The sequence below is a fragment of the Diceros bicornis genome, chromosome 40, assembly GCF_020826845.1.
Source record: "Diceros bicornis minor isolate mBicDic1 chromosome 40, mDicBic1.mat.cur, whole genome shotgun sequence".
Taxonomy (NCBI): Eukaryota; Metazoa; Chordata; class Mammalia; order Perissodactyla; family Rhinocerotidae; genus Diceros; species Diceros bicornis.
The window spans coordinates 17415591-17438138 of NC_080779.1; the positions used below are offsets into that span (position 1 = coordinate 17415591).

Here is a 22548-nt window from a genome sequence, read left to right on the forward strand (position 1 = left end):
TGGGCCGCCAAAGTGGAACACATGAACTTAAGGACTACGCCACCCGGCCAGCCCAGTTTGCAGGGTTGTGAGGCGTACTGAAGAGTGTAGAATGGAATGACGTGATTTTTGGGGTTTGCTTTAGAATTCTTCAGGAAAAAAACAGTTCAATGAAGCAAGTGTAGAAAAATCCTGATAATGCTGGAATCTGGGTTATGGTTACGTGAGGGTCCATAATAGGACCCTCCCTACTTTTGTATATGTTTCAAATTGTTCAATACAGAAAGATTTTAAATGGTTATCAAGATGACGTGATAAGCGGAAAAAAAATTAATGACCTAATATTAAAAGAAAGAATCTGCATCCAAAATTATTGGTTCAGTGTGATTATATATCCATTTTGCAGAAAGTTTACCAGAAATATGGAAGAATGAAGCCAGTGATTGTGATAGGACCTTGAGATTGGGGTGAATTTTTTTTCCTACTAATGTGTCCCTCAATGATGTCCCAATAATTTTACCGTAAATAGAACTTACAGGGAAATGTGTCAGGATGTGCTTGGTGCAGGAACATACAGACTGTGTGTGCTCCTGACAAGGGAAGCAATGGAGGGGACTGCAATGGAAGGCTTACTCTGGAGAGGAATGCTTTCATTCCAGTTTAATAGTAAACACACTAAAATAAAAAGTCTTGGTTCCATCAGAGGCCCAGGAAAGGTCTCTGGTTCTCCCTCCCCTCCCAGAAGGCCCATTGTCCTCACATCACCCAGGACATCAGTCTGGAGGAGCACGAGAGCCTGGGCCACCCTCGCTGATTCTTACCAGGACTTTCCAGGACTCGTATTTTTTGTAAAATCCAAGCAAGTAAGACAACAGGAACATGAAGGAGATGAGGAACGAGGTGAGTGAGACGTACATCACCCATCCTTGCAGCAACGGGTTTGCTACCTGGGTGGCGGCCACCAGGATCCAGACCCAGCACCCAAACACCTGTAAGAGAAAACCATGAACAAGGGGCTTCATTTGCTTGTGCGGACACGTTTCCCTGTGCAGGGCATCTGTCTTCTCCTCCGTCTCTGGTTAAAAGCTCTTTGGGTGAAGTTAGGTGGGAAAGGAGGGAATGGGGAAGGAAGGCTGGTCCCTGAGTCACAGTAAACTCAGGTCCTATTGTTAGAAAATTCAAGGGGCTACACTGAGGTTGCCGAGGGAAGGATTTGGCCAAATTTGGTCTGTGGACGTGTCTTCTTGGCCCAAATAGCATTGGTCTATACAGTTTTTTAAACATTTCTGAGTAAGTTGCCAACATTTAAAACGGGATATTTCACATGAAAAATCCAGATATCAGACATTTCTTGAGAAATCCATAGTTCTCACCACTGTGAACCTATTTCCCAGGCCAGGGTAGCCTGAAATGAGTTGTGACTGTCTCTTTCAAAAGGATCTGGTGTCCTCAGTGGATCACAGTCCCCTCTGCCCCAGCCCTATGCCATTGTATGGCACGTTCCCTGTTGCTCACAGTCACTGTGGAATATTTCTCTCCTTCTCCTGGCTCCCTTCACCCACTGACAGTGCCTGCCTGGTCCTGTGGGCATTTGGTTTGGTGCCGCCAGGGTTACAGTATCTGACGCCCTGGGGTCAGTTACCAGCTGGGTGATTCGGTTCCAGTGTAATCACCGCTCAACTCCAACCAGCCATTGATTATCCCCTTGGTGGAGAAACCACACCTTTTTCCTGTCCTCTCTGGGCTCTGCCTGTGTTTGATTTGGGGCTGGGCTTGCACCATGTCGGTGAGCCCAAGGGAGGAAGTAAATGTCCACCTGATGGCGTGTTTAGTTAGAGGCCTGGAGAGAAGATGGACACGAGCACCGAGTGTTTTGTTGTTGGTTTGTCTCAGACATTCTGAGCTCCTCTCCTTCCTGGGCCTCCTAAGGATGTCACTGTGAGCCTCCTCAGTTCTCCTCTCCTCACTCCTGTTACATCTGTGTTTAGGCACCACATAGGCTGGTAATCCCAGGAACCCCCCTCAGCCCATTTCTCTCTGTGGCCTTCAGCCCACACATCCACTTGCCCACAGGACGTCTCCACTTGGCTGTCCCTCTGTAGGGCCAACCCTGCACTTGCATGACCCTGAGAGAGAGTGCCTCGTTACACTGTGCACCCAGGAACGTCACGTGCCTCCCCCCAGTCCTGGGCCTGCCCCTCAAGCTCCTTAAATCCAACAGGTGCAAAAATCTGAGCTCACTGGCACTCCCAAATTCCTTCAAACCCACCCTCCTCAGCACCTGCTGAAAGAGACTATGGGATTGTGAATGAGGGTACAGAAGCCTCCAAAGATCGTGATGATGTTCTATTTCTTACACCATATAGTGGGTACACAGGAGTTTATCTCCTATAAAGTAATAAAATAATTTTGAAAAAGGAAAAGAACTTGATAGACTATGAGACCACTGGGGATTTGTGGTGATGGGGAGGGGAAGCCAAGGATGGCTCCTGTGTTTGTGGTTTGGAGGAATCACACCACCAGATGTTAACACTTTCTATACATTCACAGTAATCAAAGAGTTGCCAGAGCAGGGGACTCACATTTCTGCCCATCTCAGGAGATAGCTCATCCCCTTCCCTCGTTCTGTTGCCTTTCCACATAAATTTTAGAATCAGCTCATAAATATCAATGATATCTGTCTGCTGGGATTTTTATTGGGTTAAATCTATAGATCAATTTCTGGAGAACTAGCAGCTTTACTATGATGAATCCTCTAATCCATGAACATGGTATGCCTCTCCAATGATTAAGATGCTCTTTGACTTCTTTTATCAACTTTTCGTAGTTTTTAGCATACAGATGCTATAGATATTTTCTTATATTTATGCCTATCTATTTCATTTTGGGAGAGCTGTTGTAAACAGTATCACTTTTTTAAAATTTCATTTCCCATTTGTCCATTGTTAGTAAATAGAAACATGATTGATCTATTCTGTGTGACATTGTGTCCTGCAACTTGCTAAACTCACTTATTAGTTCAAGGAGAGATTTTTGGTTCTTGTTTGGTAGATTCCTTCGGATTTTCTATGTATCTCATTAGATTTTAATTTTTATGGTTACTCATGAAATTAAGTTTTTCATATATTTCATATTTTCTCTTCTGTGAAATTTTTTATTGTTTTTTATTGGTTACAAATTTGTTGCAGGTTTGTCTTTTTCTTACCGATTCTTTGGAATTCTTTCTAACAATGGGGATCTCATTGACTATTATAAATATTGCAGATATATTCTGACAGCACATCTCACATATTTTATCATCTCTTTTAATGAATTGAGTTCTTAATTTTAATGTAACTGAATATGCTAATATTTTCCTTTATAGATTGTGTTTTTTTAATCAAGTTGAAGAAGTCCTTCCCTCCTTAAGTCACGATCATATCCTTGCATCTAGATATTCCTTTGGGGATTATATTTTTTCTTCCTGAAGTACAACTGTTAGTAGTTCCTTTAGGAAAGGTCAGTTAGTGGTAGTCAGTTTTATTTGTCAGAAAATGTCCTTATTTTCCCCTGACAATTATTTCCTCTCAGCACTTCTAAGATATTTCCCCCTGTGTGCTGCGCGTTTCCATATTGTTCCACTGTGGTCTGGCTCCCATTGTTGCTGCTGAGAGATCAGCTGTCAGCTGAACTGCTGCTCCTTTGTTGGACTCTGTCTTTTATATCTGGCTGCTGTAAGAGTCTCCTCTCTGTCCTTGCTATTCTGCAGTTTATGCAATAGTGATACAATGTGTTGAGGTGTGGGTATCTTTTTACCAATTTTGCTTGATATTCATTTATATTCCATATCTGATAATTCCATTATTTCAGTCTTGGTAGCCTGATTCTGCAGTTTGTGGTTTCTGTTAACTTTCACTCCTGTTCACTTTTTCCCTCCCATGTTTAGTGAACTTTGATTGCGAGCTCATGACTGTGAGGTAGCTCAGTTCTGAATGAGGCTGTTAGAGACCTTCTGGACTAAACAACTCCACTCACTCCTGTCTAGCTCAGCTGAAAAATATGCAGGTTTCAGGTTCTTCTTTTCATAAATACCCCTGGCTTTCTGGGACAGGCAGGTCTCATTCCACAAACAAACAATACGTAGACATAGACATGTCACCCCATCCCTGATGACGCTGCCACTGCTGCCGTCCTGGGGAGGAAAAGCACTTTTGAATTTATGGAGAACTCATGGGCTCTTAAGGAGAGAAAGGGAGCAGGATGTGAGAAGCCAGAATAGACCAGGAAGTGACCACAAGGCAGAGACTCCTGGGCTCTTATAGGGCTGGGCAGCACCTCCAGAAGCCTGGCCCTCTCTTACAGCAGCAGCTCTGGGAGAACATCTCCCAAGACCTTAACAATCAATCTCCAAGTGAATTTTGAGAGTCCTGGGGGGGTCTGGGACAACTTGTGAGTGAGTCGGGGCTGCCTTGTCCTGAGGAGGGGTGTGGAGGGACAGAAGCTGCTGTCCTCTGGCCCCCCTGAACTTGGCTCTCACATGTCAATCCCAGTGACAGGGGCTGCTGATGCTGCGGGGAGGTGCCGGGGCTCAGCTTTAGGGCACCTGCCGAGCATCCTCCCGGCAGCCATGGGAGGTGTGTACAAAGCTGGCACCCTGTCAACACCCAGACAATACTAACTATAGTGGGAATGGCATTCAAGATTTTGTGACTGCACCAGAACTTGTAAAAGTTTAGACTCACATCAGACCCCAGAGGGCAAAGAATGGTCTGTGCCATTCACTACTGTATTCCTGGTGCCCAGCACAAGGACTGGAACAAAGTAGGTAGGGAGAGATCAGAGAACATTCTTTCGAACTATTCAATGATAACACCACAACCACCCCACATTCACTAGGTGCTTTACAGTTTATAAAATGCATTCACTCAGACTGCCTCATTTAGTCTATACAGCAATTCTAACTCCCTTGGGCTTTCTAAGACCCGAGAGCTGCCACTTGATACCTGGTGATACTGACAGCTCACCTGCCCCAAGCCTGGGGTGGGCAAGGGTGCCTCAGCCCCACCACACCTGTAGGTGCCTGCAAAAGGGTCACCTGCCCACCTCCTGCCGTCAGAGGCTGCCCTGGCCAGACACTGCCATATGCACATTATTTACATGTCTGGACTTAATTCTCACCACAGACTATGAGGTGGTGCTGTACTGGAGGGGACTGAGGCCTGAGGTCACACAGCACAGGGCTCGGACACCTGTGGGTCTCTCCTCACAACCAGATTTCACACTGTCAGAGAAGGAGCCTCTGAGCATTTGGGAATCTACTCAGAGTACACGGGAGTCTTCCAAAATGGCTCTAGTGTTGCATAATCAACGTTACACAGGAATGTTATTTACTTTGTATTTCCACACCCTCCACCTTCTGAACAGTAGAAGGACCAGGGTCAAGGACAAACCCCAGGTGAATTTAAACCTGGTAGAGTTGATCTCGTTTCTGTCCCGAGCAGTCTAGACTGGATTCTTTACAGGTAAGACAACTTTGAGTATTTGTCTTCACTTTTTTTTTTTTAACTCATATTTAGCTTTCCAAATTTTCTTTTTAGGCTTTCTTTATAGAGACCCTAAACTGCTCTCTCATTTTAATCCTCAGTTTGTATTTCCCAGGAGCAGGAGATATTTTTAGGTGTTTGCGGCTCGCCGTCAAAGTAGAAGAACATTTTGTTATAGTTAGACGTTTCGATCAAGCGTATTTCAAGTACGATTTTGGCAGAGTTTGTTCCTTATGAACAAACACAGATTATCAGCTACAAATTTTACAAAGGCTGAACCGAAACTTGAAAGGATCTTTTAAGTAGGATGGAGCCTAATGATAAGTTTGGTTACTCCTTCTCTAGAACATGGAGAACAGCTCCCTCGTGTCAGAAAGCAGGTTAAAGAACCAGCGCATAAGAACTGGAGGAACAGAGCACAGACTGGAGTCCGGGAGAAACGGCTGATTCCAGGTCTGGGGTGGGGAAGTTGGGCCTAGACAGCTCATCACACCAGAGAGTGAGAAAACTTTCAAAGGCTCCTGGGTTAGGTCAAAAGGATTCAGAGGCTCCTGCTGACCAAAGATGAGGCAATCTGACCTTCAAATAAGTATTATAGCCACAATGGATTGGAATACATCAACTAAGTCGAAATCCATGAGATGAAAATGATAGTTTAAGAAAAGTCCTTCTTGGGGCCGGCCCGGTGGCATAATGGTTGAGTTCACGCACTCTGCTTCGGCGGCCTGGGGTTTGCAGGTTTGGATCTCGGGTGTGGACCTATGCACTGCTCATCAAGCCATGCTGTGGCAGGCGTCCCACATATAAAGTAGAGGAAGATGGGCACAGATGTTAGCCCAGGGCCAATCTTCCTCAGCAAAAAGAGGAGGATTGGCAACAGATGTTAGCGCAGGGCTAATCTTCTTCACCAAAAAAAAAAATAAAGTGCTTCTTTGGCCACTTTTGGAGGATGCTTATTAATTTGGAAGGCAGCTCTGCTCACCGTGGTACCACCAATGCTTATTATTTTGAAAAATGTACAATAAAGGAAAAGAATTAAGCCAAAAATATAGCATAAGGGTAAGGAGCTTCTAAAATACTACCTGAATCTTACCCTCAGGGCAGCATTCTGAATCCTGCTACTCCTGGAACCGTCAGAGGACGTTGAGACAGCCCCAAGGTCTGGATCCTGCCCCAGAGATTCTGAATGAACTGGTGAGGGAGGCTGCATGGTTAACAGTTCCCCTTATGACACAGCCGGAACTGAGAACTCCAGAGCCCACCTCTTTGCTTCTAGGCTCACTCACTCCAGTGCATGCAGCATGCAGCACCATCCCTCCTGGGTTCCAGTCCCAGCTCTGCCTGTTGGGTAGGTTATTTAACTCATCTGTGCCTCCATGTCCCTGTCCATCAAACAGAGGAGATGTGAGTCACACTGACCCCTCTCTCATCTGGTTCTCACGCAAACTAGACGAATCTCTCTCTGGCACATGGTGAGTGTTGTGTAACCATTGTTGGCCATATTAGCCATAATCATTTGGAATGGCACAGAAGATGGGAGGGAATGTTCCCTGAGAAAAACCCAGAGGAGGGCATGTCCCAGGTCCGTCTTCCTGAGGGATGGAAAGTTCACTTCTGGGAGAGCTGGGACACCAATCAGCTGGATGAATGAGGTAACATTTAGAGTGCACAGACCTTTCTGAGGAGTTGATGAAAACTTTGGCCACCCAGAAAAACATACCTAAATATGCCTACAATTTCAGTCTACAAATCTGGGGCTCACAGACCCTCAAAGCCCCCAGGCTGAAGTCCATTGCCATCTCCAGGTTAAATTACGGTGCCATCAACTGCTCTACGTTTTTGACATCATCGATCAAAACATTAAACGCACATACTGTTCGATCCAGTAATTCCACTTTTTGGAATTTCTCCTGCAAATAATGCACATGAACAAGATGACAAATGAACAAGGTTGTCTACTGCAGCCTTGCTGGTTACAGAAAAGACAGGAAACCTCCTAAATGGTTACCCAGCGGGAACCCATTAAAGCAATTATGTCTGTACAGGGTAACACTTAGCAGCCTTCAAAAAGAAAAAGAAAAACTTCATATACCAAAATGGAACAAACTCTAAGATTTGTATAAGGCACACACCAGTGAGCCCAATGTGCCTGATTTGTGTAGAAAAAGAAGAAAGTGTATGTTTGTGTTGGTGTCTATGTGCATCTGTTTGTAGATGCACAGAATATTTCGGGAATGAGATCCAATAAAACAGTCAGTGCCCTGGCCTCTGGGGAGGAAGACTGCTTGGCTCAGCAACAGGGTTTTGAATGTTTGAACTAACCCAAAAAACCAACATTTAAGTTTAAAAAGAAAGAAGAAAGATGCTGGGCTGGACAACAGAGGCTCACAAAAGACTTTTGAATGGGAGAAACAAGAAGAGACTTGCCTTTCCATATGGGAGGCTGGCTCTGTCCACCTGGAGAGCGCAGCTGGGAGCAGAGAGGCTCTGATGGGCAGGAGCAGGGGAGGGGCTGGGCTGCTGCGGCTGAACTCCACACACCAGAAGGTTCTGAAGACAGACACTGCGCTGCCCGACTGATGACCCCATGTGAAGAGTGAAGGAGGAGCCAAAAAGATGCCCAGTCTCAGGTCTGCATGGCTGGGGCTCCTGGCCGAGCCTGGGAGGCTGGGCTCGGGTGGGGCAGACCAGGAGCCGAGAACCAGGCAGGAGCGACACCCACAGGCGGTGCCCCCGTGGCAGGTTTTCTGCATAGCTGGGCGGTATTTCAGCACGGCGGGTCTCGCTCACCACCAGCACTGCGTTCCTTTTCTTACCACTTGTCTGAATTTTCATGCAGCACACTCGCTCCTTCCCTTGGGTGAAGGCAGGCTGCACCACGAAACCTCAGAAACTTCAGGCTGGGCGGAAACGGCCCACACCAAGGTGTTGAGGCCCAGGAGGTCAGCGGTGCCAAGTGAACTGGGGGCTCCTGGGCCCACTGATGGCCGGGGAGGAACAGGCTCCATGAAGGACAAGTTCTGGCATTGCCCACAGTGGGAACCAGGACTCCCTGAAGACTGCCTCTGACACTGCGATGTTCCAAGATGAGGAAAACTATTGTCCCTCGTATGCAGATATCCACAGCCCATGTTACTTAAGTCCAGGGTCTCTTGGCCGTTGTATACCCCACTTTTTAATAAATTGTGGTAAAATACACAGAACAAAATTTACCAACTTAACTATTTTTGTGTGTGTGAGGAAGATTAGCCCTGGGCTAATATCCATGCCCATCTTCCTCTACTTTATACAGGACACCGCCACCGCATGGCTTGACAAGCAGTTCGTCGGTGCGCGCCCAGGATCTGAACCCGCGAACCCCAGGCTGCCGAAGTGGAGCGTGCAAACTTAGCCACTACACCACTGGGCCGGCCCCCCCAAATTAACCATTTTTAGGTGTACAGCTCAGTGATACTAAGTGCATTCACATTGTTGTGCAACCATCACCATCATCCATCTCCAGAACTCTTTTCATCTTGGAAAACTGAAACTCTGTACCCATTAACACTAACTCTCCTTTTCCCCTACCCCCATATTCTTTTTTATTTGACTACTCTAGGTACCTCATATAAGTGCAATCATAGAGTATTTGTTCTTTTGTGGCTGGCTTATTTCACTTAACATAATGTCCTCAAGTTTCACCCATGTTGCAGCATGTGTCAGAATTTCATCCCTTTTTAAGGCTGAGTAATATTCCATTATACGAATATACCACATTTTTGTTTATCTGTTCATCCATCAGTGGACACTTGGGTTGCTTCCACCTTTTGGCTATTATGAGTAGTACTGCTATGGAGGTACAACTATCTGTTCAATGCACATCCTTTGAAAGGAAAAAATAAGCCGAGACCCAGCCTGGGACTATGCTTCAGATTCCAGTGGGCACTTCCGGCATGCAAAACGTCCCAAGAGTCACAGCTCCTTCAAACACACACCTCGTATCCGTGCCACTGTGGCTGAAGCAGGTAGCCCTGGGGGGTTTTGTGCTGTCCACTCAAAACGCCTCAACTCCAGGGCGATTTCAACGGCTCAAACCAAAACCACAGGGCAGGAATTAGAGCTGTTATCATTTTCAACCCTAAGATTTTCAATTGATTGTAAAAGCAATGTTAACAATAAAGCAATTCTTCTGTATGTTATGGCCCTTCCCAGGCCTAGTGCTTATGCATACATATTTTTTATAAAGTTGTAAATCATGATGAACACACATTTTGTATTCTACTTTTTATATATTTTATTTTATTTTCTATGGCTAGATAATACAGTCGATTTTTGTTACTCGAGGTAGTTCTATCAAGTCACCGCAAGCACTGAATTAGGAAATGCTGAACCATTGCTCCCAGGGGAAACACAGGGTTAGGTTCCTGCAAGCCTGTGGTCGACTGATCAACACATAACATTGTTTTATGTGTACTTCTGTTTAAAGACACCTTACTTAATATATGTTGTTGATTCATTGACATTGAACTCTCCGCCAACAGCACCATAGCCATAAGCTTATCTAACACACATATTTTCTCCATAAGGCACATCACATCCTCCTTGTGCTCAGGAACATAGCACTTCGGCACTACACTTGGGGGCTATTTTAAACAGAAAAATCACCTACAAAAAGCACAAAAATATGAAAGACGTGGCACTAAACAGACCTTGAAAAGAACACTCCTTTACAGTATGAGAGCCAAAACAGAAAAGCCAAGTGTCGTCTTGTTCGTTCCCAGGTGAGAACATGTGTGTTGAGAGACTCAAATTTTTTGCTGCTCTGCACACGTCCATGAATGACCATGAACACATTGCAAGTATCGATTTCGGGGTTACAAACACATTTTAGTGAGTACAGCAGTCCCCCCTCATCCACGGTTTCGCTTTCTGTGGTCTCAGTTACCCGTGTCAATCGAGGTTAGAAAATATTAGATGGAAAATTCCAGAAATAAACAATTCATAAGTTTTAAATGGCGTGCTGTTCTGAGTAGCATGATGAAATCTCACGCCACTTTGCTTCATCTCACCTGAGATGTGAATCACCCCATTGTCCAGCATATCCATGCTGTATCTGCTACCCACCCATTAGCCACTTAGTAGCCATCTCAGATTCGAAGTGCTTGTGTTCAAGTAATTCTTATTTTACTTAATAACAGCCCCAAAGCACAGGAGTAGTGATGCTGGCAATTCGGGTTGTGCCAAAGAGAATCCTTGTAAAGGGCTTCCTTTAAGTGAAAAGGTGAAAACTCTTGACTTAAGGAAAGAAAAAAAAATCGTATGCTGAGGTTGCTAAGATCTCTGGTAACTTTTATTACAGTATATTGTTTTAATTGTTCTATTTTATCATTAGTTATTGTTAATCTCTCAATGTGCTTAATCTGTAAATGAAACTTTATCATAGATATGTATGTATAGGGAAAAACATAGTATATACAGAGTTCGATACCATTCTTGGTTTCAGGCATCTACTGGGGGTGTTGGAACATATGCCCCTCAATAAGGGAGACTATTGTAGGTGAATTTGCAAATACAGAATCGTGAGTAATGAGGATCAACTGTACTTTCAATGCCACAATTCCATTCCATCAAGTTGATAAAACATCATTTACCCAATTAGGCTCCATGGCAAGTATGTTGGACACTTCTAGCCTTTCCCTGTGATGCAAAATGCTACAGTAAATAACTTGATGCAGAGACAGTTGTCTTCTTTTAAATTGTTTCTCTGGGGCATACTCCCCAGCTGGGCTTACTAGTAGGAGGTGTGGACAGGGAGGGAGTGTAGCCGGTGACTTCCCAACATCCAATAGGCTCATGGCATCCCGTGGCTGGGACACATATGTGACCTAGTCCTGGCCAATGAGATGCGTGGGAGCCTTCTGGGGACTCCTGGGAAGGGTTTCTTCCTGCCTAAGGAGACTCAGGATGAGACAGTCCCTGTTCTTGTGTGACCATTGCTGTGTCTGGTATTAGGCCTGGAGCTATGAAATAGAAGAGCAGAGAGATGGAAAGAGCCTGGGCCCTGATGACACGACTGCGCTCTTGAAGAATCAGCCCAGAGCTAGAGCCCCCGAGCTCCGGACTTCCCAGGGTGCGAGACAGTCCATTTCCCTTCTGTTAAAGCCAGTCTGATCCAGCGACAGCCCTTGTCACAGCATCACCAAGGACCGCCTGGGATGTGAGACTGCTCATGTTGCCTACACCCCTCGCCCCCTCTGAGGACACCACACTGGCCCCCCCGTGACCCCCAGGCCAAACTCTGGTCATGGCAGACACTACCGGAGTGATGACTGCATGTCAATCTCACCCAGCCCGCCTCGCCCCTCCCCGCTCTGTGCCAGTCTCCCTGAGGCCCCTTCAGTGACCCCAGCACAGGGGCCTCCAAATGTGGGCTGAGACCCTTTAGTGGTAGTGAAATCCATTTAGTCAGTCACCAACAGCATTAAAAAATGAAGTAGACTGGTTGCCCAAAGGAAAGGGCAACCTTTTGTTGCCTGAATCTTTTGTTTCAGCTACACACACACACACACACACACACACACACACACACACAATGTACCAGGTCACCATGAAAATATATCCCTTCTGTGGATCACAGTCAGAGCGTGGAAACCCTTGCTCTGGCCTGCCTTCCTCTGGCCGAGGGCCTTTGCCCATGCTGGTGTGTGCCCCCTCTTTCCATGGTTCCTTTCCTTCACAGCTCGTCCCAGTGGACAAAGACACTCCCCAGTGTAAGCTCACAGCCCTGGCTGCTGCAGCAGGAGTCTCAGCCCAGGAGCCGGGGGTTGGGGGGTGCAGGCACGCTGGGGCCTGCATGGGAAGCGTGAGCCACTGAGAAGAAGGTAGAGGGAAACACTGCTGAGAGGGAGGGCGGGTTGTCGGGACAAGTGAGAGGAGTCCTGGAGAGTCCCGTATCTGCAGCGACGGGAGGTCAGTGTAAAGGAGCCAGGGCCTCCACAGCTAGAGGGTCAGGGGCCCAGCTACCCCTGAGGATTGGGTGCCCCTGGGCAGTCCTCACCTGGCTGCAGGCCTCCCAGTGGGCAGCTCAGAGACCCCAGTGCGCATGGAGGTGCTGTTCACCCATGAGGTGGTTCCCATCCCTGTGTCTGGAGGTCCGGCAGCCTTGTGAAGCTTTCTGAGCAGGAACTGTTACATATCTAGCACAGGGGAGAAAACCCTTTCTGGGAGTCCAAGAGATTTCCCGAAATTACCCATCAGGGGCATGGCAGGCCTGGACCGGAATCCAGGGCCCCAAAACAGCTAGCATCATATGGAAATTCCACACTCCATAATTCAACCTAGGACACGTCCAAACACGGAGTCACTGTGTCCTGACTCACGGAGTGAGAATTTTCTCTCTGTGGCTTTAAGGTTAGCAGGAAATTGCCGGCCCAGTCCCCTTGGACCCCGGTGAGGGCCCACGTCTTATCCGGTCCACTCCAGGAACAATAGTGCTGGCCAGAGCTCCATCCACAACTGCTCCTAGCAGAACAAGTCATATAAGGAGCCCTTGGTACCACAAGTGCTCGCGGGCCTGGGCTGGCCGCACGCCAGGGAAAGTTAGTGCCTGCCTTGGGGTGTGTGCAGGGAGGGGCAGGATGCCACAGCCAGGGAGGGGCCAGTGAGTCAGGGGCCAGGCCTCCTCTGCCTTCCGCCCCTCCCTCCGTGGCTTCCTCCCTCAGCACCACACCCACCCGTTCAGACCCCCTGGCCCCCCAGTGACCCAGCTTTTTATTGACTAAAACAGCACAGATTTATAATGTAACACAAAACAGAATAATAAAAGCATTCGTATCCATCCAAAGTCTAAAGGGCTTTTCTGCCTTGTCTCTTTAAAAAAAAAAAAGCAGAAAAAAACTGAGCAGTTGCAGGGGCAAATTTTTCTTTTACTTTTTTTTTAGTTGTACACCTTAGAAAAGTTAGAAAGTACAGAAAAGATGTAAAGAAGTGGGATAAACCCTGCTCCCCACAGTGGCCTCGTGGACAGGCTTCCCCACCTGCCAGGCCTCCACCCTGGCCTCTCTCTCTGTGGTTCCCACATGTTCATTAACCTCGTGTCCCTTCACATGTCTTCGGGAAGTCACCAGATGAGCCCGGGAGTCAGGCTCAGGGGAAGTCCCCCATCTCCTCCTTCCCTCGGGAACCTACAGACATTGCATGACAGTGACTGTGTTCCTGCCCTTCATCAGGCGCGGAGGACCCAAGGACATCACCATTCGCTCTAGTCCTGACTGACTGCTGCTCAGCCCCCCCTTTCCCTTCCCCGCCTAGGACCAGACCCCGGAGGGCGGGGACCAGACCAATGTCGTCTCCTCCAGGAAGCCACTCCTGACTGCTAAGCCCTCAGTGCACCCTGGGTGACCTCCTCGTGGCCATTGTCTCTCTTCACTGCCTCCTCCCAGACCCTGAGCTCCTGGGCAGGACTCTGCCCGGTGGTCTACATGTCCCCAGTGCAGGGCACAGAGCCTGGCACAAAGCAGGCGATCGGTACATGCTGCTGACCAACTTGAGAAGAGGCAGGAGGCGGATTGCTGGGCTCTCCGCTCGCTAGCTGTTCAGCCTCGTCTTCCTGGACCTGATTCCCACACAGGTGGCACCACTTGACGCCTTCTGGGCCTGCCACTGTGGCCCAGACACGGACTGGGTTTCTCTCAGAAGCCTGGACTGAATGGGGACAAACACTCATTTGTGTCATGCCCACCCATTTCCTGCTCCATCACCTCCCAGGCCCTAGAAATTCTCCAGATCGAAGCGTCTTCCCTCAGAGAGCCGATGGGCCTCCCTGGGAGGGTTTTCCCCGCTCCTGGCCTCCTCCCCGGCACATAGGAAGAACCACACAAAAATGTGCTGTCAGGGAGGACGATGCTCAAAAGAACACGCCACCCACGTCCCACGCCCGCCCGGCATCACTTGGGCAGAGGCAGGGTCCAGGTGGGGGGCAGGGGAGCCTATGAGTAGCGCGGAGGCAGAAAAGCCAAGCTCAGAGAAACCCTCCAAGGGGAGGGGCTTCTTTGAAATAGGTCAGAAGACTGGAGCCTCAAACACGTGGTAACTGATCCCACTGGACAGAAGCCCCCTGAGGGGCCCCCTCAGTGCCTTCTAGGTACAGCTGGAGGCAGGAAGGTGGGAACTTGTGTCTCAAGGAGCTGTGGAACGCAGGTACGGGCTGGCTCTGCTGCAACAGAGCCCGTGCCCTGTGGGGCCTCGAGTAGCCGTCCACTGTGACCGAGATGGGAAAGATCTGACCAGGTGGTGACAGCTGAGGGACAAGGCTGGTTGGCAGGTATGGGAGGGCGCAAGGGAGGGGCTGGTGAGAGATGAGGAGGTAAAGGCCAGAGAACCCAGCGTGGGCCTCCTCCACCGCCCCCTACTCTGGCCTGCTTCCTGCCACTTGCCAATCTGGACTAGACTCTAGAAACCTCTCCTACCTCCCACAGATCTGCCTTGCCCTAGGGGAAAGTTCTCCAGGAGAAAAATCCCCTAGACGGGCACTGGATGCGGGTGGGGCACTTCCTATCAGTGAGACTTCTTATCTGGGGCTCCCCAGGTCCAGCAGGTCAGAATGCGCTGGGCCCCTCCCACCCTCTGCAAGAGGACCCAGTTACTTCCCTCAGAGCACCGTTAGTTAAATGAAATCCTCCTGGTGGGCTGACTTTCCAGCAGCGGGCTTGGTTGCCTGTCTCCTCTGAACTGAGAGAGGGGGCAGATTCAGGGAAGGTTGCTCATGGTGTGGCGGGAAGGTCAGGGGAAGAACAGGACCAGAAGTCCAGACATGGGCAGAGGGGAGGGTGTGGATGTGGACCGTGCCGGTCAGTTCCAAGGGTCTCTCAGCTCACGCCCATCCTTCTATGGTCTGCTCTGTGATATGGGCTGGAACTCTGCAAGCCACAGGGCCCAATTCCCTTAGAAGCCGGACTCTTGCAACGGGAGGAGAGGAGTGGGGACTTCCTGTTGGCTTTTCCAGGTCCTGCCACTGTCACTTCAGCAGCAGCAGCAATTGGCTCCAGCCCCATGATCCCTGTGCCCCTCCCCTGGTGTGACCACTGCCTTCCAGCACCACCTCCTCAAAGGCCTGAGTACAGCCTGGTGGGGCTTCCTCTGGAGGTCTGAGCACCAGTCCACTTGCCCGACACCAAGGGTGGCAGCCGCCTGGTGTGCTTCTCATTCTCCAGTGGCTTCAGCATCTCCTCTCTGCTCCGTCAGCCTTTCCACAACTGCATAACAACTCGCTGTACTGAAACCCTCTGCGCACAGTCCCTATCCTGGTTTCTGTTCCCTCCCGCACCGTGACAGGCACAGCCCCATTTATCCATCTCCTTGGCTGGTCTGCATCTGCCGCATTAGGCATCAAACTCCACAAGGCAGGGGCATGTCTGTCTTCTCCATCTTTACATCCCTGTGCTTCACACAGAGTAGGCACTCAACATGTGTTTGTGGAGTGAATCCAAGGGATTGAGTGGGGTGGTCTTCCTCTTTCCGAGCAGCCCAACTTTATAAATTTGTTAACCTCCTGGTCCTAGGAAGTCCTCGTCTGAACAAGCCACCAGCTAATCCAAACCAACCCAAACCCCCCTTGGTAAGCCCATCCTGACAACTACTCCAGCTCCTGGAGCCTGTGCACCCCTGCTTTTCTCCGTTTCTATCTTGGGGTGTTGACCACGTGTTCACGCATCACTCCGTTAAGACAGGGTCCATGACTCTCCTTGTCCCCTCTGTTATCCCCTTCTGTTCTTGTGTCCCCCTGAGAGCAGGGGGCTATAGCACGGGATGCATCTCAGTAAATACTCGTTGGTTTACAGCTGGAATTTGCTCACAAGAGACCCACGCTTTCTAGTAAGGGGCCAGGTGACCAAAAACAATGAAATATTACGGGCTCACACCCTGGAACAGCTGAAACACGCTGACGTTTCCTGTGACAGTCCTTGTCGAAACCCCAGAGCTGTCCCAGGGGATCTTTACTGTCACTCTCTCCATTGTTGAGGCTCAGAGTGGTCAAGTCACCTGCCCAGGGTCTCACAGCAATTAAGCAGCAGAGCCGTCCGGACAGACCATTTTAATGAACCTCAGTGCTCTGGGGGCCTCCCAGAGTAAGGGAGGCCGGGAAGGTGCCAGGAAGCCAGGGGTGAGGCCGTGTGGTGGTAAGGAGCAGAGCGAAGGGAAGGACAGAAGCAACGAAGACGAAGCAAAACTGGGGTAAATTGACTTTACTTTTGCCACTCCCCAGAAGTATGGAGAATTGAAAGGGGAGCAGGCGAAAACAAGGGGAAGGATTTTTCCTTTTGGGAAACACAACTTCTAAGGAAGTAAGGAAATGTTACGACAAAGCAGCAGGTATCAGCCCTAAGCCAGGCCCGAGATGAGCCCTAATTCCTTCTTGGCCCCACGCAGTAAGTTCAGGCCACACAGGTGATCCCAGGTGGCTGGGGGGTCAGTAAGTTTTCCAACAGGCTTTTACACACAAACAGAGTAGAAGAGGCAGCAGGGTGAAATGCAGGTGAGCCTTAATTTCATAAGCTAAGACATAAGGGTGCGCTTCCTCATCTGGAAGATTCTGGAATGACCTTCCAGGGGCGTCAGAGTATTTCCTTCTGACCACTGCGCAGGCAAGTGAAGTAGCTGAAAACATCAAACACCAGTGTTCGAATCGTCTCACCTTTTCACTGGTTGACTCTAGAAATCTTCTTAGCTGCTTCCTTTTAATTAGTCAAACAGCTAAATAATGAAAAGGTTGAAGGTTAAAAGACTTCCGTGGACTCTTATTCATAAAGCACTCCCTCAGTCAGAGCCACCTGGGGCAGCTCTCAGCATCCACCTTTCATCCTGTAAAAAGTTAATGAGTCAGCTCACCCCACACAGGTAATCGGGTGTCACGTGGTCCCCCCCATGCCAGCCACTCGCACACTATTTGCTCTGAAGACCAAGGCCGTGGGCTGTGAGTCACCTGGTCCCCAGGCCCTGCCCGGCGCTGGCACCAGCAGGCTCCCATGCTCCCTGAATGAAGGAGAGAGGGAATAAATGATGTCTGTTCTCACCTTAAATGCATTGATTCATAGGTTCCTCACACGAAGAGATTATCTTTTGAAATTATATTGCTTTCAAATGAGAAATCTGAATTCAACTAAGAAAACCGAACAAAATATGAATTTTAATGTTAAAATCCCAAAACTCTTATCCGTTGCTGGCGGGAATGTAAAACGCTATAGCCGCCCTGGAAAATGGTTCGTCAGTTTCTTAACAAAAATCAAGCATACACTTATTACACAACCCAGCAATCATACTCGGGCATCTCCCCAGAGAAGTGAAAATTACATCCACACAAAAGCCTGGGCATAAACGTTCATAGCAGCTTTATTTATAATAGCTAAAAACTGTAAACAACCAAAACGTTTCTCAATGGGTCAAAGGTTAAACAAACTATGGTAAATCCATACCATGGAATACTACGCAGCAATCAAAAGGAAGGAACTATTGATATACACACAACAACTTGGATGGACCTCAAGGGCATTATGCTGAGTGGAAGAAGCTAATCTCAAAATCATACATACTGTATGATTCCATTTATTTATATAACTTTCTTGAAATAAAAAAATTATAGAGATGGAATTAGTGGTTTCCAGGAGTGAGGGAGGATGGCAGGGGGGACTATAAAAGAGAAGCTGGAGGGAGATCTTTGAGGCAATGGGACAGTTCTGTATCTTGATTGTGGTGGTGGTTACATGACTCTACATGTGTGAGAAAATGGCGAGAAGAATAGACATATCCTACCAACGTCGGTTTCCTGGTTTTGATACTGCACTATGGTTAGGAAAGAGGCAACTACTGTGGGGGGCTGGAGGAAGGGTATGGGAGATCTCTCTGAACTATCTTTGAAACTGCCTATGAATCTATAATTACTACCAAAAAAAAACCTTTAAAAATGCACATCTTAACGTTAAACACTCTAAAATAAAGCGACTCAGGCAAAGATCTGTAAGAGCAGGCAGTGAACATGCAGATCCTCGCGGAGTCAGCCAGCATCATTAATGCAAAAGAGCACAAGGCTGCCGCTCACCTGAAGCAGGGGTGACTCGGAGCAGGGGAGTCGAGGGGGAAGAGCTCGAGCCTCTTTGGAGCCCTTGTTTAATTCTGCTATCCTTGTATTTTTGGTACCTTGTTCCCGTGGGGAGGCCCTCAGCACAGGGCCTGCCGTCCAGACTTCACGGTGGGTGCTTAGGTGGGAGTGTGCCTGCAGACACCAGCAATGTCCACCCTGGGCCGCCCTATCATGGAGACATCTGAAGCCAGGTTATGAGTTTCACTTTCTCTTCCCATTTTTGCTGGCCTGAGCTTCCAGTTTTAGAAGCCACTCGCTGGACTCATGTCCTGAGAAAAACATGACGCCTGTCTGTGATGCCTTAGGCCCTAAGACTAAGAACCTGCTGGAGCCCCAAGACCTGGTGCTCTGTGGTCAGCCCCAGCGAGCGGCAGCGGGCGGCATACTCAGGCCGCCAGGGACAGAGAGGGGCTTCTACGAGGCTGATTCTGCCCTCCTCTCTCCAGCCCAGCATATCCTCTGCTCAATGGATCAGAGTCACCCATCCACCTTGACATCCTCGCTTCCTCTCCCGTTTACCTCCCCATCCCACACCCCAGATATGAGGCACACGTGGTTTTACATTCTGTGCTAGGAACGATCACTTAAGGAAAAAGAGGAACACAACAGCAGGTACAGAATAACCCCATTAAATATATACGTGTATATATGAGTATATGCATATATACGGATTATATGTATTTCTGTATTTTCTCAGTTTTCAACAATGAATGAGGATGATCTGTGAATTAAATCTAAAGCCGTAATGAGGAAACATCCAATAGACCGAATGAGGGACATCGTACAAAATAACTGATCAGTACTCTTCCAAAGTATCAAGACGAAGAGGGAGGAATTGCCCCAGATGAAAGGGATGAAGCAGACAGGACAACTAAAGGCAGTGCAGACTCCGGGACTGGACCCCGGACCCAGAAAAAGGACACCAGGGGGGAAAGCAGCAGAACTGGAATGAGGTTTATCAGAGCAGTTGATGGTGGAGCATCAGTGTGAAGGTCTTGCTTTTGTCCTGGGTAAGATGTGGACCTTAGGGAAGCTAAGTAGACTATAGCGGACTCTCTGTACTATTATTGAAGCTTTGCTATAAATCTAAAATTATTTCAAAAGAAAAATGAATGAATAAAATTGAACCCATGACAACACCCCATCTGCTAAGATACTTAACGCCCAGAGCCCAGCATAAGCACGCACTTTACCCCACCGGGGAGTCATTTGCAGGAGGCAGCATAGCGGGGGTAGGTGCACAAGACGGCCCCTCGCACCCTGGGTGCTTTCCTGATTCTGGAAGCCCCTTCCCTCCAGCCTCCTGCCTGTGGGTCTCTCCAGGACTCTAGGCCTTTGCCTCTCCTGCCCCCCAGGCTGGAAATTTGGCCTGTCCTTTGAGGTACAACTCCCAAGTCGCCTCCTCAGTGACAGGCCTGGACCCCTCCCGGACTCGACGCAGTCGGATAGCTCTCCTTGCTGATGCCACACCCAGGACAGTCTGACTGTGGCGAGGAAGTGCTCGCAAGTCTCTCTCCAGCAGACGGGGAACCTGGGAAGGCAGTGGCCCTGTCGCCAGTGGCTTGCGTGACTGACACAAAGCATGTGCTCAATAAAAAGTGGTGGAGTCGACCACGATCCTGGGCATTCATGTGGTTGTTCTGAGGTGAGGGGCACGCCCAGGTCCCGGCACAGAGAACTCACATCAGCCTAAGATGTCAAAAGTCTGGCAGGATGCCCAGGCTTGTGTCCTCCTGGTGGCAAGTCTGACAGAAACCTGCCTCTTGGGTGGGGTTTCAGCTGGAGCCATCCAAATGCTGGGCCTGCCCTGCCTGGCTTCCCTTTCCTGTTGGCATCAATGGATACCCTTTAACCGGTTTGCCAAAAGGTCACTCAGTTAGGCCCAGCCTTCCAGGGAGATGACAAGAGTGAGAGGGCTGCTCAGGTCCAATTGAAAGTTGGAACCACTTTCTATCTTTCCTTCCTGCCCGGGGCAGCACTGCCAAACTCAGACCTGGTAAGAAAATATCACCCACAAGCTAGACACTTCAGAGAGTGTTTGACAAACAAACTCCTTTGCCCTGAATTGTTCACCAGAACTCAGTGTCCCCATCAGTGAAAAGGGGACGCCTGACAGCTGGCTCGGAGAGGTCTTTCGAACTCTTCTACTTGAGTTGTTCTGAACACCCTGTGCAGAGCCCTGCAGACTGGAACATGCCAGCTGCCTGGCAGAGATTAGGGCCACAATTCAGCTGCATGGCACCGAGACTATAATGCTGTGACAGGTTCTCATGTGCAACCGGGGCATCTCACACACTGCTTTACTGCCAAGATGCCGCTCTTGGCAGTCCACATAAGCCAAAGTTCAAAGTCAGCTGATATGAGAATTAAGGAAATACTGGAAGACCTTCTCTCAGCAGGAAAGACAGAGTCCCCCCATTCTGAACTTCAGAAAAGCACAAACAAGTAGTTGGAGAAAAGAAACCATACAGTAAAAGTCCATTTCCAACATCTTTCTGAGGATCCAGGATGTTTTAAGCATTCCCACACCCCTCCAATCACCACGTGGCCTGCCCGTCACCCGCGGTGGGTTTCCTTTGGGAAGGAAGAAACCCATCCACACTGCAGAACCGAGAGGCGCGCAGAGAGGGAGGAAGAAACATCCCGGCTCTGAGTCCGGCGGGGGACATGGGGAACCACAGCAGCCCTGGCCCCGGTGCCCCTGCCCCGGGAAGCGCGCTCCAGCCCCAGGCCGGCTTCTCCCGGCCCCTCCCGGCCCCTCCTTTTCTGCAGGCGGCCGCACGGCCACACTCACCAGCTCCGGCAAGAAGAAGGCGTAGGGGATGGTGAGGAACAGCGCGACCCCCGAGGGCACGTCGGGCGGGGCGTAGCTGGTGGCGGGCGGCGGGTCCCGGGAGGCCATGCTCTCACCCACTGCCTGGCGCCCGTGGCTCTGCAGAAGCTGGCTCGTGCCCGCAGCCCTTCAAATATCACCTCCTGCCCGACACACCCATCGGACGTCGCCTGGGAGGGAAAAAAAAACGTTCCAGCCGAGCAGGTCCTTCCACTCGCTCCAGCCAAGAGTTCTCCGTGAAATGCGTATTGCGCTCCAGCTGGTCTGCGCTGGGTTGGGGCAGGGCCGCTGGGTGCACGGAGGCCAGGAAAGCGGGGTCTCTTCCTAGACTTTTCCTCCTAAGAAATGTTTGAATCCTGGAGCATGTTATTCCAGGGGATGCCAGCTACAGACGCCACCCCCCAACCCTGTGCCTGAGTATAGGCGAAGAGGCCATCTGCCAGGACAGATAACGTTTATTAAGGATCTACTATGAGCCAAGCAATCTGCAGGCGACTCTGGTGCTCCCCATAGTCCTGCACGTGGCTGTTTCGCCCCTTTTCCAAGTAAGGAGACCAAGAATCTGCGAGGTCAAGTCAAGGTCACAGAGCTGGTCACTGGCGATGCTGGGTCTTACATCCCTCTGCCCCTGGGGGCAGGGCTGGTGGCTCCCTCCCTCTCCACCCCTGGGGGCCACCTGCAGCCTCAAACCAGAGGCAGGAGCCGCCCTCACTTCCAGCTCCGGTCTTGTCCTGGGGACTTGGGCTTCCTTCTTTCTCTGCACCCTTTTCTCCGTCCTCCTCTCCTCTGTACCTCAGAGGGCAAATGGAGGGGGCCTCGCTCTCTGGCAGAAATCCGCCCCAGCAGGCACCTGAGAAGGGCCTGGCTGGCTGGGTGCTGCCCCAAGCCGGAGCCCTCCTCCCTTCCCTGCCCTGGACCCCCAGCCAGTGTTGCCAGGAGCTGGGCTTGGGGCCAGGCGGTTCCTTCCTGCCTTCTGCCTGCCTGCTCGTGGAGCTGGGGGGCTGTGACCCAGCTGCCAAGCAACTCCTTTCACTCTAAAGAGAGGTCCTGGAGATTGGAGCCCTTTTCCTCTCTGCCTTAGAGTCGACCACCCTACAGAA

At 49.5% G+C, this 22548-nt stretch overlaps 1 protein-coding gene across 1 annotated transcript in view; it reads right to left on the reverse strand.

Moving 5' to 3' along the window:
- The window catches only part of MALL (mal, T cell differentiation protein like), a 22050-nt gene extending 533 nt beyond the window's left edge, over window positions 1-21517 (reverse strand). Inside the window, exons 1-2 of the mRNA XM_058534646.1 lie at window positions 21410-21517; window positions 801-968 (exon numbers count right to left, since the gene is read on the reverse strand). Of these exons, the coding sequence (XP_058390629.1) occupies window positions 801-968; window positions 21410-21517 (276 nt within the window). The remainder of the gene's footprint in view (window positions 1-800; window positions 969-21409) is intronic.
- Between the last annotated feature and the right edge of the window lie 1031 nt (window positions 21518-22548).